The sequence below is a fragment of the Myotis lucifugus genome, unplaced genomic scaffold, assembly GCF_000147115.1.
Source record: "Myotis lucifugus unplaced genomic scaffold, Myoluc2.0 scaffold_105, whole genome shotgun sequence".
In the NCBI taxonomy this organism is placed as follows: Eukaryota; Metazoa; Chordata; class Mammalia; order Chiroptera; family Vespertilionidae; genus Myotis; species Myotis lucifugus.
In genome coordinates, this window is record NW_005871153.1 from 212,027 (window position 1) to 229,507 (window position 17,481).

Genomic DNA, 17,481 nt, shown 5'->3' on the forward strand with positions numbered 1-17,481 from the left:
CCCCGCCCCTCCCCCGCGGTTCAGCGCGGGCGCCGGAGCCGCCCGACTCGTGAGGCCTCCCGGAGGCGCGCCCGCGGCCCCGCCATGCGGGTTGAGGGCACGAAGCAAGGGCGCACGCCCAGCTCGCTCGCGGTTCCTCTCGCCCCGGAAGTGACCGTTTGGCGGAGGCGCCTGGCGCCCTACGCGGCCCGGGATTGGGCGCCGGCGGGTGAGGTCATCACGAGGCGCCGCGGAGGGACGCGGGAAGAGCAGGTAGGAAGGCGTGCGGCGCCGGGGGGCTGGAGCTGGCCTCGCGCGCCTTTTCCTCTTTTGGGTCTGGGGGTCCACGTTGGCTTCCCCGGGCTTCTCTGCCTGTTAGACTTCTCTGTGCCCGCGAGGCCCGCGTCGCCCGCGTCGCCGACTCCACCGTAACGCAGGGAGCTTCCCCCGCCGGGCCAGCCACTCCCTCCTCCGGCGCCCCCGGCCGAGTTGGACCTTCGTCCCTTACCTTCGGCAGCCACGGCGGTCCTTTCCTGGTTAGGTTCTCATCAGAACGTGTGACCCGGCGTGTGCTCGGAAAGTAAGGCCGCCACTTTTGCACGTCCCTCTCCCAACGTTTGGGTAACTACGAAGAGCTACATTCTTTTGGTCAAAATGTGGCCTTTCCCAGGCTCCCCTTCAAACTAAACGATTGATTGATAGCCAAACCGGCCTCGGCGGAGGGTTCTTATTTAATTAGACCTTCCGACGGGAGAAGGACTGGGAGACGTCATTGTAGAGGGCTTCGTGGAAGGGAAAGAACTAAAGCGTTATTTGGTCGTACTGGTTTCTTCGTTGAAAACTTTACAAAAGGTCTTCTGACAACTTTTAAATATTATTCAGTAAGAGAAAATAATAGCTATCACTCTACTAGGGTCCTTGATGCGGGTTTTTATGGAATTCTCAAATAACTCTATGAGATCATAATTACGATAACAGGGCTCATACATTTCCTTAGTAGTCGGTGCTACTGTCTTTATGTCGTAAGAAATCTTTCCTGAAACTCCCTTGCTGTGTATAACCCATTTCTTGCCTGCCAGTAAAAATAAAGGGACTAGTTGCGTTCCCTTCTTTCCAGGTTTTTTTTTTTTCTTCTCCAACACTCTTAGTGACCCAGATTCTTTTCATTCTTGCTAGTGCCAGTGGCACAGCTCTTTAGTCATGTTGGCTGCTAACCAGCTTCTCCACATCAAGAGCAACTTTGGAAACCCCAAGCATGTGAAGAGAAGCTGACCTATACTTACTACAGTGATAATGACTATGTGGTAGCGTAACCTGTCTTCGGGGTTTGGCTCGTTTTTCAGCTCTCAACCATAGGACATCCGAGGAGGAAGACCAGCATTTCTCTGGGAAGACGCTTAACTTTCTTTTAAATCTTCAAGGATACCCGGAATTGATACATCTGAGAAGGGGGCAAAGAAGCAGGCCGAATAACAGTTTTAAAGGCACAGATACTTGGAAAGGACAACTGGGGTGTATGGCGGTATGACTGAAGCAGAGTGTTTAGAGTAGAGATCACTCAGTTGTTAAAGATGTTACCCTTTTATCCTGTTTTTTACAGTGTAGGTGAAGTTGAGCCTTTCAAGGCCCTGATCAGGCGATTCTGATTCATGCAAATCTTTCACTTGCTCATACCACTCACTGAGAACAGCGAGGTGTGGCGGAGCCTGTGCGCTCGCAGCCTGGCCGAGGAGGCTTTGGGCACGGACATCCGCTGCAACCTGCCCAGCTACAAGGCCAAGGTGTGGGAGCTCACGGCCACGCCGCTGCCCCCAGCCCCCCGCTCAGCGCTTCTCATCTCAGCTTGAGTCAGGCGCCTGGCTTCACTATCCCTCCCGCCTTCCAGGGCACCACACTCTGGATTCTAGTCCACTCAATGAGGTAACTTGTGTGTGGCAGAGTATCTCCCAGGTGGCCCAAGTAGAATTTCAAAATAGGAAAAGATTTTCTTGACCATGCCTCCTTTTCTTCATACAAATCTTTCACTTGCTCATACCACTCCTGGCCATGTCCCGTTCTTCATGTTTAGTATTCTCTCTGGTTGTTCAGAACTGCCAACTTTTGCACTCCACCCTTTCTAAAAATGCTCGCAGAGTACCCCACCTTTCCCAACCCACTCTATGATCTCATTAGGTGTTGGAAGGAATCTATTATCTAATTAAAGTAATTCACAATGGGATATGATTAGTTGTTGTGCTTGACCCTTTAGGCATCTGTGTATGAGAGGTTTGTTGACTTGAAACCGCAATATGGGGATAGTGGCACTTAACCTATTTCTGGTGGGCTTTCCAGTCCTCATAAGAGAATAACAAGAAACAGTAGCTTGAAAACTTCTTTCTGAAAGATTGTTTTGATTCAATGCAGATTTAATTACATTTTTTCCCACTGCCTTTTACTATAGCAGTTTGATTGTTTAAAACTTTTTGATGGTGAACTTTGGGTATGTGTCAAATAATAAATTTTAATCTTGCAGACTAAGTAAAGTAATTTTGGGGACTCTGGTTGAGTTATGGATCAGTGCTCTGCGTGATAAATGTTGATTGATTAAAATCAAAAGCCTCCAGTGTATGAATTTCTGGGGCTTTTCCAACTCTTTTTTAACATTCCCTGTATTAGGTCTCTCTTTTTGTCTTTCTAACTAGCTACGTAATCAGTAAATATTATCCATGTGATATAGAGATTATAAAAAACAAATTGAACTTTTTAAAATTCTTTATTGTTTAAAGTATTACATAAGTCTTCTTTTCCCCCCATTGACCTCTCCCTGGCCACTCTCACCCCCCAGCACATGCCCTCATCCCCCTACTATCTGTGTCCATTGGTTGTGCTCAGATGCATGCTTGCAAGTCCTTTGGTTGATCTCTTACCCCCTCACCTGCCCTGCCTTCCCTCTTAGGTTGGAGGGTCTGTTCAATGGTTCTATGTCTCTGGCTCTATTTTTTCATCGGTTTATTATGTTCATTATATTCCACAAATGAGGGAGATCACGTGATATTTATCTTTCTTCGACTGGCTTATTTTGTTTAGCACAATGCTCTCCAGGTCCATCCATGCTGTTGCAAATGGTAAGAGTTCCTTCTTTTTTTATAGCAGCATAGTATTCCATTGTGTAGATGCAACTACAACATTTTTATCCACTCATCTGCTAATGGGCACTTAGGCTGTTTCCAAATCTTAGCTATTGTAAATTGTGCTGATATGAACATAGTGTTGCATATATCCTTTCTGATTGGTGTTTCTGTTTTCTTGGGATATATTCCTAGAAGTGGGATTACTGGGTCAAATGGCAGTTCCATTTTTAGTTTTTTGAGGAAACGCCACACTGTTTTCCACAGTGGCTGCGCCAGTCTGCATTCCCACCAGCAGTACAAGAGGGTTCCTTTTTCTCCACATCCTCGCCACACTTGTCTTTTGTTGATTTGTTGATGATAGCCATTCTGACAGGTGTGAGGTGGTACCTCATTGTTTTGATTTGCATCTCTTGGATGATTAGTGACTTTGAGCATGTTTTCATATGTCTCTTGGTTTTCTGAATGTCCTTTTTCGAAAAGTGTCTATTTAGGTCCTTTGCCCGTTTTTTGATTGGATTGTTTATCTACCTTTTGTGAAGTTGTATGAGTTCCCTATAAATTTTGGAGATTAAACCCTTATCGGAGATAACATTGGCAAATATGTTCTCCCATGCAGTGGGCTTTCTTGTTTTGTTGATGGTTTCTTTTGCTCTGCAGAAGCTTTTTATTTTGATGTAGTCCCATTTATGTATTTTCTCCTTAGTTTCCATTGTCGTAGGAACTGTACTGGTAAAGATATTGCTACAACATATGTCTGTTATTTTGCTGCCTTTGGATTCTTCTGAGATTTTTATGTTTCCTGTCTTACGTTTAAGTCCTTTATCCATTTTGAGTTTATTTTTGTGTATGGTATAAGTTGGTGGTCTAGTTTTTTTTTTTTTTTTTTTTTGCATGTATCTGTCCAGTTTCCCCAACACCATTTATTGAAGAAACTGTCTTGACTCCATTGTATGCTCTTGCCTCCTTTGTCAAATATTAATTGAGCATAATGGCTTTGGTAGATTCTGGGTTCTCTATTCTGTTTCATTGGTCTATATGTCTGTTCTTGTGCCAGTACCAGGCAGTTTTGAGAACAGTAGCTTTGTAATATAGCTTGATATCTGGTATTGTGATCCCTCCAACTTTGTTCTTCTTTCTCAGGATTGCTGCGGCTATCCAGGGTCTTTTTTTTATTTTAGATGAATTTTTGGAGAGTTTGTTCTAGATCTGTGAAATATGCCATTGGTATTTTAATGGGGATTGCATTAAATCTATAGATTGTTTTGGGTAGTATGGACATTTTAATGAAGTTGATTCTATCAGACCATGAATACAGTCTATTCTTCCATTTGTTTATGTTTTCCTCTATATATTCTTTCAACATCCTGTAGTTTTCTGAGTACAGGTCTTTTACCTCCTTAGTTAAGTTTATTTCTAAGTATCTTCATTCTTTTGTTGCAATGGTAAATGGGATTGTTTTTTAGTTTCTCTTTCTGTGAGTTCATTATTGGTGTATAAAAAGGCCATAGATTTCTGGGTGTTAATTTTGTATCCTGCTACGTTGCCGAATTCATTTATTAGGTCTGGTAGTTTTTTGATGGAGTCTTTGGGGTTTTCTATGTATATCGTCATCTACGAATAAGGACAATTTTACTTCTTCTTTTCCAATTTGGAGGCCTTTTATTTCTTCTTGTCTGATCGCTGTGTCTAGCACTTCCAGTGCTTTGTTGAACAAGAGTGATGAAAGTGGTCATCCCTGTCTTGTTCCTGTTCTTAGGAGAAATGGTTTTATTTTTTGCCCATTGAGTATGATGTTGGCTATAGCTTTGTCATATAAGGATTTTATTGTGTTGAGGTATGACCTCTCTATTCCCACTTTGCTGAGATTTTTTTTTATCAAGAAAGGGTGTCAGATTTTGTCAAATGCTTTTTCTGCATCAATTGATATGATTATGTGATTTTTCTCTCTCAATTTGTTTATGTGATTTATCAGGTTTATTGATTTGCAGATATTGAACCAGCCTTGCATCCCCGGAATACTTCACACTTGGTCATGGTGTATGATCTTTCTAATGTAATGCAGGTTCCGATTTGCTCGAATTTTGTTGAGGAAATTAGCATCTATGTTCATCAAGGATATTGGCCTGTAATTCTCTTTCTTTGTAGTGTCTTTATCTCGTTTTGGGATTAGGGTAGTGGTGGCTTCATAGGAAGAGTTTGGAAGTGTGTCTTCCTCTTGAATTTTTTAAAAAATATTTTTATGTTTTTATTGATTTCAGAGAGGAAGGAAGAGAGAGAGTTAGAAAGATCCATGATGAGAGAGAATCATGGATTGGCTGCCTTCTGCAAGTTCCCCACTGGGGATCGAGCCCACAACCTGGGCATGTGCCCTTGACTGGAATCGAACCTGGGACCTTTCGGTTCGCAGGCCAACGCTCTATCCACTGAGCCAAACCGGCCAGGGCTTGAATTTTTTTTAATAGTCTGAGAAGGATAGGTTTTAGTTCTTCTTTGAATGTTTGGTAAACTCCCCTATGAAGCCGTCTGGACCAGGGCTTTTGTTTGCTGGAATTTTTTTGATTACTGTTTCAATTTCATCCATAGTTATTGATCTGTTCAGATTTTTTTATTCTTCCTGGTTGAGTTTTGGAAGCTTGTAATTTTCTAAAACTATGTACATTTCGTCTAGGTTGTCTGGTTAGTTGGAGTAACAGTTGTTAGTAGTATTTTTTTCTTATAATCTTTTGTATGTCTGTGGAGTCAGTTGTTACTTTACCTCTTTCATTTCTGATTTTGTTTATTTGGGTCCCCTCTCTTTGTTTCTTGGTGAGCCTGGCTAGAGGTTCATCAGTCTTGTTTATCCTTTCAACGAACCAGTTCTTGGTTTTACCCATCTTTTGTATTGGTGTGTTGTGGGTTTTTTGGGTTTTTTTGTTTGTTTGTTTTTAGTCTCTATGTCATTTATTTCCGCTCTGATCTTATTTCCTTCCTTCTGCTTACTCTGGGCTTTTCTTGTTGCTCTCTTTCTCATTCTTTAAGTTGTAGGGTTAGACAATTTATTACCATTTTTTTCTGTTTGTTGAGGTAGGCCTGTAAAACTATGAACTTTCCTCTCAGGACTGATTTCACTGTGTCCCATAAATTTTGGATTGTTGTGTTTTCAATGTCATTTGTTTCCAGGATGCTTTTTATTTCTTATTTGGTAAACCAATCTTTGTTTAATAGCATGCTGTTTAGCCTCCAAGTGTTTGATTTTTTTCCGTTATTTTATTGTAGTTCATTTCTAATTTTATGCCATTGTGATCTGAGAAGATGCTTGATATGATTTCTACCTTCTTGAATTTGAAGAGACTTTGCCTGTGTCCTAATATATGGTGTATCTTTGAAAATGTCCCATGTGCACCCAAGAAGAATGTATATTCTGTAACTTTGGGGTGAAATGTTCTGAAGATGTTGATTAGTTCCACCTGATCTAGTGAGTCATCTAGGATTGCTGTTTCTTTGCTGATTTTATGTTTAGAGTATTTATTCAGTGGTGTCAATGGGGTATTAAAGTCCCCTACTATGATTATATTGCTGTCGATCTTTCCATTGATAGCTTCCAGAAGTTTTTTTATGTATTTGGGTGCTCCTGTATTGGGTGCATATGTTTACCAGAGTTATATCCTCTTGTTGAATTGCTTCCATTAGTATTATGAAGTGGCCCTCCTATCTCAACATGGTCTTCACTTTGAGGTCTGTTTTGTCAGATATAAGTATTGCTACCCCAGCTTTTGTTTTTTGTTTTTTTTTTTTCATTTCCATTTCCATTTGCCTGAAAATTTTTTCCCATCCCTTCACTATCAGTCTGTATGAGTCTTGTTCTGAGGTGGGTCTCTTGTAGACAGCAAATATATGGGTCATGTTTTCTTATCCATTCAGCTATCTGTGTCTTTTGATTGGGACATTTAATCCACTTAAGTTTAAGGTTATTGATAGGTACTTGTTTGTCACCATTTTATTCTTTATGCCTATGTAACTTCTTCCCTTTCTATTTCTTCTTTTTATATCAGTCCCTTTAGCATTTCTTGCATTGCTGGAATTGGTGGTAATAAACTCCCTTAGCCCTTTTTTGTCCATGAAGCTCCTGATTTCACCTGGAATTTTGAATGGTAGCCTTACTAGGTATAATATTCTTGGATTCAGTCCCTTGCTTTGCATCACTTTGTATATTTCATTACATTCCCTTCTGGCCAGATGTGTTTCTGTTGAGAAACCAGTTGATAGTCTAATGCAGTGATGGCAAACCTATGACAAGTGTGTCAGAGGTGACACTCGAACTCATTTTTTTGGTTGATTTTTCTTTGTTAAATGGCATTTAAATATCCTATCTAATAAAAGACAAAAAGGGAATTGACTGTATCTTCGCTACGCCTCCCATTGGCTAATCAGCGTGATATGCAAATTAACCGCCGACAAAGAGGGCGGCTAATTTGCATACTGCAGGCAGGGCAGGACAGCGCCATCCCGCCTGCCCTGCCGCCATCCTGGCCTGTCATCTGCCACCCGGGGAACGGACCTAAGCCAGCAGGTGGTTATCTCCCGAGGGGTCCCAGACTGTGAGAGAGCACAAGTGGGGCTGAGGGACACCCCACCACCACCAGTGCACAAATTTTTGTGCACCGGGCCTGTAGTATAAAATAAATATCAAAAATATAAGTCTTTGTTTTACTATGGTTGCAAATATCAAAAAATTTCTATATGTGACACGGCACCAGAGTTAAGTTAGGGTTTTTCAAAATGCTGACATGCCAAGCTCAAAAGGTTCGCCATCACTGGTCTAATGGGAGATCCCTTGTAGGTAACCTTTTGTCTCTCTGGCAGCCTTTAAAATTCTTACTTTGTATTGATGTTTGCCAATTCAGTTATGATGTGTTTTGTTGTCAGTCTTTTTTGGGTTCATCTTGTTTGGTATACTGTGTGCTTCTCGGACGTGTGTGGCTTTTTTCTTCCCAACATCAGGGAAGTTTTCTGTCATTATTTCTTCAAACAGGTTTTCTATTCCTTGCTCAGCTTCCTCTCCTTCTGACACCCCTATTATGTGGATGTTATTTCATTTTGTGTTGTCCCAAAGCTCCCTTAGGCTCTCGTCCTGCTTTTTAAGTTTTCTTTGCAGTTGCTGCTCTGCTTGGGTGGCTTAACTTGCTGTCTTCTAACTCACTGATGAGGTCCTCAGCTTCTTCTAGTCCAGCAGTCGCCACTGGTGGTCCATGAGGTCCTAAAGGTTGGCGACCGCTGTATCTAGTCTGCTTTTGAAACTTTCCATTGTGTTCTTTATTGCATCATTTCCTCTTGATTCTTCATTTCGCCTTGATTCTTACATATGTTGTTGAATTTGTCTTCCATCCTTTTCAGTGTCCTTATAACCATTGCTCTGAATTCTTTCTCTGACAACCTGCTTGCCTCCATTTTGTTTATTTCCTTTTCTGGTGATTCCTCCTTTTCTTTCAAATGGGGGTGGTTTCTTTGTCTCCCCATTTTTGCTGTTCCTTTGTGATTGTTTCTAGGTATTAGATCAAACTGCCATGCCACCCAGATTTTTTGTTTGTCTTATATAGTAGATGTTTTGTGGGACCCAGTGGTGCAATCCGATCTTCTGGGCTGGGTAATCTAGGGGTGCCCCCTACTTGGGATATTTGGGTTCTCTTAGTGTAGTTGGGTCTTGAGTGTTATTGTGCCATTCATGGATGGAGTCTCCTCGCAGGGTTTCAGGTTATGAGGCTCACTCTCTACCACATTTACCGAACAGCACAAAATACAACTTGACAAGTCACAACACAAAGAGAACAAAACACAAATGTACTCACAACACCAATAACCCCAATATAAGTGACCACCAGAGAAAAGAGAATTAGGAGAGAGAAAAGAGAGCAAAAATGATATTTTGATAAGAAGAAAAAGGTAAGAGAAAAGAAAGAGAAGAAAAATGAAGAGAAAACATATAGCAGAAAAAATACCACAAAATAAATAGATGAACAAAAAGATGCAAACACCCAGAAAAAAGGGGGTGGGGCAGAATCTGTAGAAGCAGAGCTTATATACAGAAAGTAAGATTAAGGAATTGAATGAATAGGGGAAGGACCTCAGTTCAGTATAAAGGAGGTAGAAAGAGAATGAGTGAATAAGAAGAAAAGAAATGTAAAAATATTTAAATAAAAAGATAAAACAAAAAAATAATTTTTTAAAATTTATCTTTGTCCATTTTGGGAAAAGAAGAATAGAGGAGAGAGCTGGTAGGCTTGAGTTTAGTGAGTGATACTAATTAAACAATTAGAAGAAGAAGAGAGCAAGAGAGGAGAGGGAAAACAAGCATAAAAAATTGGCGAAGAAAGAAAATAGTAGGGTACATGGACTTGGAGCAGAGGAGAGGAAATTAGATATATGAGTAAGCCAACAGAGACCACAGTAATAATAACACGTCAATAAAGCAGATAAAGAAGATCAATTTAACAAGGGGTGAAAGGAAAGAGAAGCTAAAGCGGGGCAGGAGAAGAGAAAACAGGATGTAAAAGGAGAAGTAAAGAAGAAAAGGGTGGGAAAAAAAGATAAAATAATAAAAATAGAATGAAGAAAAAGAAAATAAAAAATATCCTATATAGCCCTGGCCAGTTTGGCTCAGTGGATGGAGCGTTGGCCTGTGGACTGGAGGGTCCGGGTTCGGTTCTGGTCAAGGGCACATGCCCAGGTTGCGGACTCGGTCCCTGGTGGGGGGTGTGCAGGAGGCAGCCGGTCAATGGTTCTCTCTCATCACTGATGTTTCTGTCTCTCCCTCTCCCTTCCTCTCTGAAATCAATCAATAAAAATATATTATATATATTTCCTATATAATAAAAGGGTAATGTGCAAATTGACCCTGACAGCAGAATGACTGGGAATGACTGGTCACTATGACACACACTGACCAGCAGGGGACAGACGCTCAATGCAGGAGCTTCCCCCTGGTGGTCAGTGCTCTCCCACAGGGGGAGCTCTGCTCAGCCACAAGCCAGGCTGAAGACTGCCAGCACAGCGGTGGTGGCGGGAGCCTCTCCCGCCTCCTCAGCAGTGCTAAGGATGTCTGGCTGCAGCTTGGGCCTGCTCTCTGCTGGCAAGTGGACATCCCCCCGAGGGCTCCCGGGCTGCCAGAGGGATGTCTGACTTCCAGCTTAGGCCCGATCCCCTGGGGAGCGGGCCTAAGCCAGCAGGTGGACATCCCCCGAGGGGTCCCAGACTGTGAGAGGGCACACGAGGGACCCCAACCCCTCCAAGTGCACAAATTTTTGTGCACTGGGCCTCTAGTATTTTTAATAAAAGATAAAGTTAAAAAGTGAAGTGTCATTTGTTTCAGCCAAGTTTTAATGCCCCATGGGGGCTGGTTTAAGACCCCACTCTTCTGTCTGCCACTTCTCAGTTTCCTGTTAGGTAGTCAGCACGAAGTTCCAGGCAATCCACCACTCCTCTGTTTGTGTCTGTCTCCACAGCCTTGGCTGGAAGCAGGTGGGACTAATCTGCCCGCTTTGTCTGTCTGCCTGCTATCAATCTTAATCTCTCAAGTGTCTGTTTCTGACAGTGCTATAGGTGGGCAGGGTGCTGTATCGCTTTCCAGCCCAGACCCTGAGGGCTCCTCAGGACTATTCAGAATTTTTGTGTCCTTTGTACAGCTCTGGGTGTGGCTGTATTAGCTGTCTTGAGGCTGCTGAGAGGGGCTGACTCTCCAGGAGAAAAATGGCTGCTTAGGTCCAGAGGGTCAAGAATGTTTCGGTGCCAGATTTCTGGTTACCTCTCCCCAACTGCTCTCCTCCACCACCTCTCCCCAGACTCCACAAATCCGCACCTCCACCTGCACCACAGCCACGGGTTAGTGTTTGTATTTGAAAGGTCCTATGCACTGGGTTCAATGAATAAAAGCAAAAACAAAACAGGCAACACACCGTGGAACTGCTAGGGCAGCTCTTCAGGCCACCTTTCTGGACTCAGCCTCTTGCGCCTGTGGACTTAGATCTGGAATCCCCTGCTGCCAGCAGCCCTGTGGACTTTCTTTCCACAGTTGGATGTTACACCTTTCCCCAAGGGACGCAGACTTGGTACTGGGCAGCTTCCTTCTGACCCTCTTGGCTTGGTGGTCTCACGACTCTCTCCAACCCAGGTCTGCAATCCTACCATTCTCCAGGCATCCTCTGCCCTTCCCGGCTGTGAATTGTCTCACCAGCTATGTCTAATTAGCCAATTCCGGGTGGGTGTTATTCGATTTAGATGCTCCTTCTATCTGCTCCTGGATAAGACTTGGGACACATCTGCCTATGTGGTGCCATTTTTCCCTCCAATCAGCATTCAAGTTAAACTTTTTTTACTCTGGTGCATAGAGGTTAAAGTATAGCTGACCTTAGTCTTACGAGATTAGTAGACTGAGAGTTACTACTGGTTCTATTATGGAAAAATTTACAGGAGCTATGTTGTTGCCCGCAATAATCCCTTTTTTTTATTTTTTAGCACGTTTTTTAAAAAAAATATGTTTTAAGTGATTTCAGAGAGAGGAAAAGAGAGATAGAAACATCAATGATGAGAATCATCAATCAGCTGGGCAATAATCCTGTTAATGCAAAATCCATTTATTGCATTGCCTGACCTCACACTTTGACATGGAGCTTAACCAAATCTGTTTTTTAAATTGAATTAATCTTTTCTAGAAAAGAATTGTATTAGGAAGAAAACTTGCTAAAACTTTTGTCTCTCCAGTTGGCATTTACTTAAATCCCCTGTGCAAAAAAACCCTGCCTCATTTGTATCTTGGAGAAAACCTAAAATTCCAGCAGCGATCTAAAATCATATGCACACAAAATCTTAAAGCTGCCTTACCTGTATGGCTCAGTAGTTGAGCATGGATGGATCCATGAGCCAGGAGGTCACGATTCAATTCCTGGTGGGGACAAATGCAGGGCTTGGAGCTTGGTCCCCAGTAGGGGGCGTGCAGAAGGCAGCTATTCAGTGATTCTCATCATTGATGTTTCTATCCCTGCCTTTCCCTTCCTCTCTGAAATCAATAAAAATGTTAAATTATAAAATAAAAATAATCCTAAAGCTGTAGAGGACAGATTTCTAGACTTTAATGTTAATACACCATAAAAAAATTAAAACTCAAGTGTCGGCAGCCTCTGACAGAGTGTGAGGCCTCCATCTTCGGCACTGAGAAGGACAAAGTGAACTGTTCATTTTATTTCAAAATTGGAGCATGTCGTCATGGACACAGATGCTCTTGGTAGCACAATAAACTAACCTTTAGCCAGACCATTGCCTTCTTGAACATTTACCGTAACCCTCGAAACTCTTCCCAGTCTGCTGATGGTTTGCGCTGTGCTGTGATGATGAGTTTTTTGAGGTTTTCACATAAATGGAGAAGTACGGAGAGGTGGAGATGAATATCTGTGGAGATCACCTCTTGGAAACGTGTTTTGCCGTGAAGAAGATGCGGAGAAAGCTGTGATTGACTTGAACAGCTGCTGCTGGTTCAACGGGCAGCCCATCTAAGCCAAGCTTTCCCCCGTGACCGACTTTTGGGAAACCTGTTGCCACCAATATGAAATGGGAGAGGGTACACGAGGCAGCTTCTGCAACTTCATGCATCCGAAGCACATTTCCAGAGAGCTGCAGTGGGAGCTATATGAGCACCGGCGCAAGAAGCATCTCAAGGTCCCAGGAGCGTCGCTCTTGATCTAGAGACCATGGTTGCGGCAAAGGTGGTGGGGGACGGAAGCGTGACAGGAGGCGGTTAAGGGATCGTGAGAGATCTGGGTGATTCTGAGCCAAGCCATTTTTACCCTATGTCTGCTAGAAAGTGTTGTAATTGATTGACCAAACCAGTTCATAATGGGAATTTTTATATATATATATCTTTTTATTGATTTCAGAGAGGAAGAGGGAGAGACAGATAGAAACATCAATGATAAGAGAGAATCATTGATCGGCTGTTTCTTGCACGCCCCCTACTGGGGATCAAGCCCGCAACCCAGGCATGTGCCCTTGGCCGGAATCGAACCTGGGACCCTTCAGTCCGCAGGCTGACACTCTATCCACTGAGCCAAGCTGGCTAGGGCCATAATGGGAATTAAAAAAAAAAAAAAATTTGAGAAAACAAAGATGAGTTTCTGAATAAAATTTGTAGTGATACAGTAAAAAAAATAAAACTCTAACAGGAAATAAATGACCAAAACTCTAAAATTCATTACAGAATTTTAAACAAAATTATATGTAACTTAAATGGCCTTTTCAATGGCTAATTCAAATTTCATATTTTAAGGTAGGATATTGACTTTATTATATAAGTTAATCACCACAGAGAACAGTTCCTAATCCTAAATATTAATATCTTTCATTTTTAATTACAATAAGTGTCCTCTGGTTTATCAGGAACATTTGGCAAGAGCCTTTGTTATGTTAGAAAGTTATTTAACTAGTATTTCAATACTAGTCAGCAAAAATCAAACCACCCAAGATTCCTTAGCTTTACCTCCTTCTGAGTCATTTTCTCTCCCAAACCTCTCCATTAAAATGGAATTGCATCAATCTGTTTAGTTTAATCTGTATATTGAGTGCTTCCACTGAGATTTTTAAAAATGTATCTTTTTGTCTTTTTCCCATTTTGTCATTTTTATGAAAATTGCTTTATCTGATTTTGTAATGTTTCTATTAACTTTGATGACTGATTAGTGGTTTTTTGCAGTCTAGTTAGTGATTTCTATGTGTGTGTGTGTGTGTGTGTGTGTGACCAAAAATAGGAGGGAACATACTTTGTGTTGGGAATAGAAGCTTTATGCAGATTGCCAGATTATTTTAAGTGAATTTTCAAAGCAATATTAGGAAATTTATCTGTGTACCATTGGATAAAATTGAGGTGTCAAACATGAAAATACAAAGCAACTATGGCAATTTTTCACTAGGTAAATTCTACCTTGGCTTGTGAAATGAAAAATTAAATTTGTCCAAATTTGTTTGTTTCCTCTTATTTGACCGTTAGAGATGTATAAATTGCCCTCATTTCCTTTTTTGCTTTGCCCATGGGCAATTACAGCAGGGAAGTATGTGGCAATTCCAGTTTATAGATTGGGGTGCCTCGTATATCGGGAACCTAAGTTTTGTATATAGGTACTACTATTGTATAAGTGCGAGTAGGTAATAATGTCATTAAAAATTTGTCAGTATGAAACCTGTGGACAAAAGGGGCCACATGCTAATTTGACACGCTCAGGGAAGGCCTGCATGGCAATCTTGCAAACTCAAAGACCTAAAGTAAACCACAAAGGATGGTCTGAAATTAAACTTTGATTAAAGGCAGTTATGGTAGGTAGTCACCTCGTAGGCCAGTATCTTCCCTGACAAGGTCAATCTTTAACTGAGCTTATGGTCTTTTTGCATCTACGATAACATATTGAAATGTCAGAGTAGCTTGTAACTTCCCTTTTTTCTGGACCCATCTGGGCACAACCAAATCTGGGACAGATACCACAAATTCCTTCATTGTTATCATGTTAATTGTTAACTGTTAACTATCCTGTACCCACCTAAGTAAAAGAAGTACGTGTCTATCAGTTTACTCTTTATCCAATCCCAGACTTCCCCCCTCCTTTGCTTTCTCTCGCCTCTCTAATCTATCACCAATGGTTTCCTGTAAAGCACCTACGTCTCCTCCTTTGATTGCAGTGTATAAAATGAATGAAAAACCGCCATTCTTCTTGAAATATTAATGTTTATTGCATATAACATTATTATATTTAAAATTGTTTTTCTTGAAAATAAATTTTAAAAAGCCATTACCCAGAGCATGATCCCAGGTCATTGAGATTCTGCTTACTGGCAGTTGTCAATTGTCGACAATTTGGCTCAAGTAAACTCAAAAAATTCTTTACAGGTTTGAATGTTTTTACATTAATAAACTGACAACCAATGGGTCCAGGCTGCCTGTATTTAAGCAGAGACAGGGTTGAATCATATATGAGCATTTTTATTCCAATAATGCTGGCAGTATGGGAGAGCAGCAGGTCATCTACAGAATCTGCTCTGAAACCCCCCATAGCCAGCTGCTTATATTGGGTAGGACAAAGATTACATGGGGAAGTAGGCAAAAGGAGTAAGAATGGGTATGCAAAATGGGTATTACAGGTATGGGGAAGTAGGCATTGTGTGCTGGGAGGGACTCCATTGTTTGGGCAACCTGGTTGTTAATCCTTCCATGATAATAGGCAGTTACTGAATGAGTCTGTTCTGCATTCCAAGGTTGACTCCCAGGTTCCTGGGCCTGCACTACTCCCAGCCAAATTAGAATGTCCTTTTTTTAATCAGAACAAGGCAATCAGAACATGTTTAATATAATAAAAGGGTAATATGCAAATTGACCGAACGGCAGAACGAACGAGTGCTGCTCAGCCACAGGCCAGGCTGATGGCTGGTGAGTGCTGCGGCAGTGGTGGGAGCGTCTCCTGCCTGTGGCAGTTGGACATCCCCTGAGGGCTCCCAGACTGGGAAATGATGCAGGCCAGGCTGAGTGACCACCACCCCACTCCCCCGCCCCGGGTGCATGAATGTCATGCACCAGGCCTCTAGTGTTTAATATTTCTTATAACTATTGCTAGTTCCCAATATTCTATTTTTGCCCCTAACAAGTACATTTAAAAGCAATAATGAATTAGTATCTTTTAGTCATTTTCTGTACTTTAAAGAATACTAATAAGCCCAGCTGGCATGGCTCACTGGTTGAGCATTGACCTATGAGCCAGGAGGTCATGGTTCAATTCCCAGTCAGGGCATATGCCTAGGTTGCGGGCTCAATCCCAAGTGTGGGGCATGCAGGAGGCAGCTGATCAATGATTCTCATCCTTGATGTTTCTATATCTCCTCCTCCCTCTCTAAAATTATTAAAAATATGGGGAAAAATACTAACAAGTAAACTGTTTTTAATTAAGTTTTTTAATAAATTTTGTAAAATTTCTATTGATTTTTTAAAATTATTTTTATTTGTTTATTTTTAGAGAGAGAGAAACATCAAATGTTGTTCCACTTAGTTATCCATTCATTGGTTGGTTGATTTTTTTTTAATTAAATATATTTTTATTTCAGAGAGGCAGGGAGAGAGAGCTAGAAACATCAATGATAAGAGAGAATCACTGATTGGCAGGCTGCCTCCTGCACACCCCCCACTGGGGACCAACGCGGCAACCCGGCCTTGTGCCCTGACCAGGAATTGAACCATGACCTGGTTCATAGGTTGACACTCAACCATTGAGCCACACAGGCTGGGCTATTGGTTGATTCTTGTATGTGCCCTGACCAGGAATGGAACTCTCAACCTTGGCATACTGTGACAACACTCTAACCAACTGAACTACCCAGCCAAGGCCTGGTCTTCATTATTTATTTAAAAGTTTAGTATCCCTTGATATTGGGTCCCTGTACAAATTTTAAGGGCCAGGAGACTTTGGGGAAATTATTGAACATTTCTGAAACTTAGTTTTATCCTATCTGATAATAGACAAACATGGTAATTGACCATACCTTCGCTACACCTCCCATTGGCTAATCAGCGTGATATGCAAATTAACCCAACCAAGATGGCGGCCGGCAGCCACAGAACTAGAGTGAGCAGGAGGCTTGCTTGCTCCAGTGATGGAAGAAGCCAAGGTTCCCCGCCTGCCATGGCCGGGCTCTGAGCTCCGAAAGCAACAAAGTTTCAATTATAGAAGCTAAACAAACCCCAGATACCTGCTTTCAGCCAGCCGTGGCCACGGAGCTGGAGTGAGCAGGAGCCGGCTCTCAGCTCCAGTGACGGCAACAAAGTTTCAATTATAGAAGGTAAATAAATCCCAGAATGAAAAAAAAGGGAGAGGCTGGGAGCTTCGGTCGCTGGCCAGCCTGAAAATGGCCCTCAGCCCCTCACCCAGGCTGGCCAGGCACCCAAGCGGGATCCCCACCCGTGCACCAGGCCTCTATCCTATATAGTAAAAGGGTAATATGCAAACTGACCCTAACAGCAGAAGGACTGGGAATGACTGGTCACTATGACACACACTGACCACCAGGGGGCAGATGCTCAATGCAGGAGCTGCCCTCTGGTGGTCAGTGCGCTCCCACATAGGGGAGCTCTGCTCAGCCACAAGCCAGGCTGATGGCTGCCAGTACAGCGGTGGTGGTGGGAGCCCCTCCTGCCTCATCAGCAGCGCTAAGGATGTCTGACTGCAGCTTAGGTCTGCTCCCCGCTAGCAAGTGAACATCCCCCAAGGGCTGCCAGTCTCCCAGAGGAATGTCTGATTGCCATCTTAGGCCCAATCCCCTGGGGAGCAAGCCTACGCCAGCAGGTGGTCATCCCAGAGGGGTCCCAGACTGCGAGAGGGCACAGCCAGGCTGAGGG

At 42.5% G+C, this 17,481-nt stretch overlaps 1 protein-coding gene and 1 pseudogene across 6 annotated transcripts in view; both read left to right on the forward strand.

The window, feature by feature from the left end:
* Window positions 1–55: 55 nt before the first annotated feature.
* Window positions 56–17,481, forward strand: part of WDR53 (WD repeat domain 53) — a 26,977-nt gene continuing 9,551 nt past the window's right edge. Inside the window, exons 1-2 of one of the 6 annotated variants that reach the window (XM_023757310.1) lie at window positions 56–252; window positions 1,156–1,761. In XM_023757310.1, coding sequence (XP_023613078.1) covers window positions 85–252; window positions 1,156–1,251 — 264 coding nt within the window. In that variant the 5' untranslated portion in view covers window positions 56–84 and the 3' untranslated portion in view covers window positions 1,252–1,761. The other 5 variants (XR_002830261.1, XR_002830260.1, XR_002830262.1 and 2 more) reach the window with 5 other exon arrangements.
* On the forward strand, window positions 12,200–12,962 carry LOC111826827 (annotated as a pseudogene).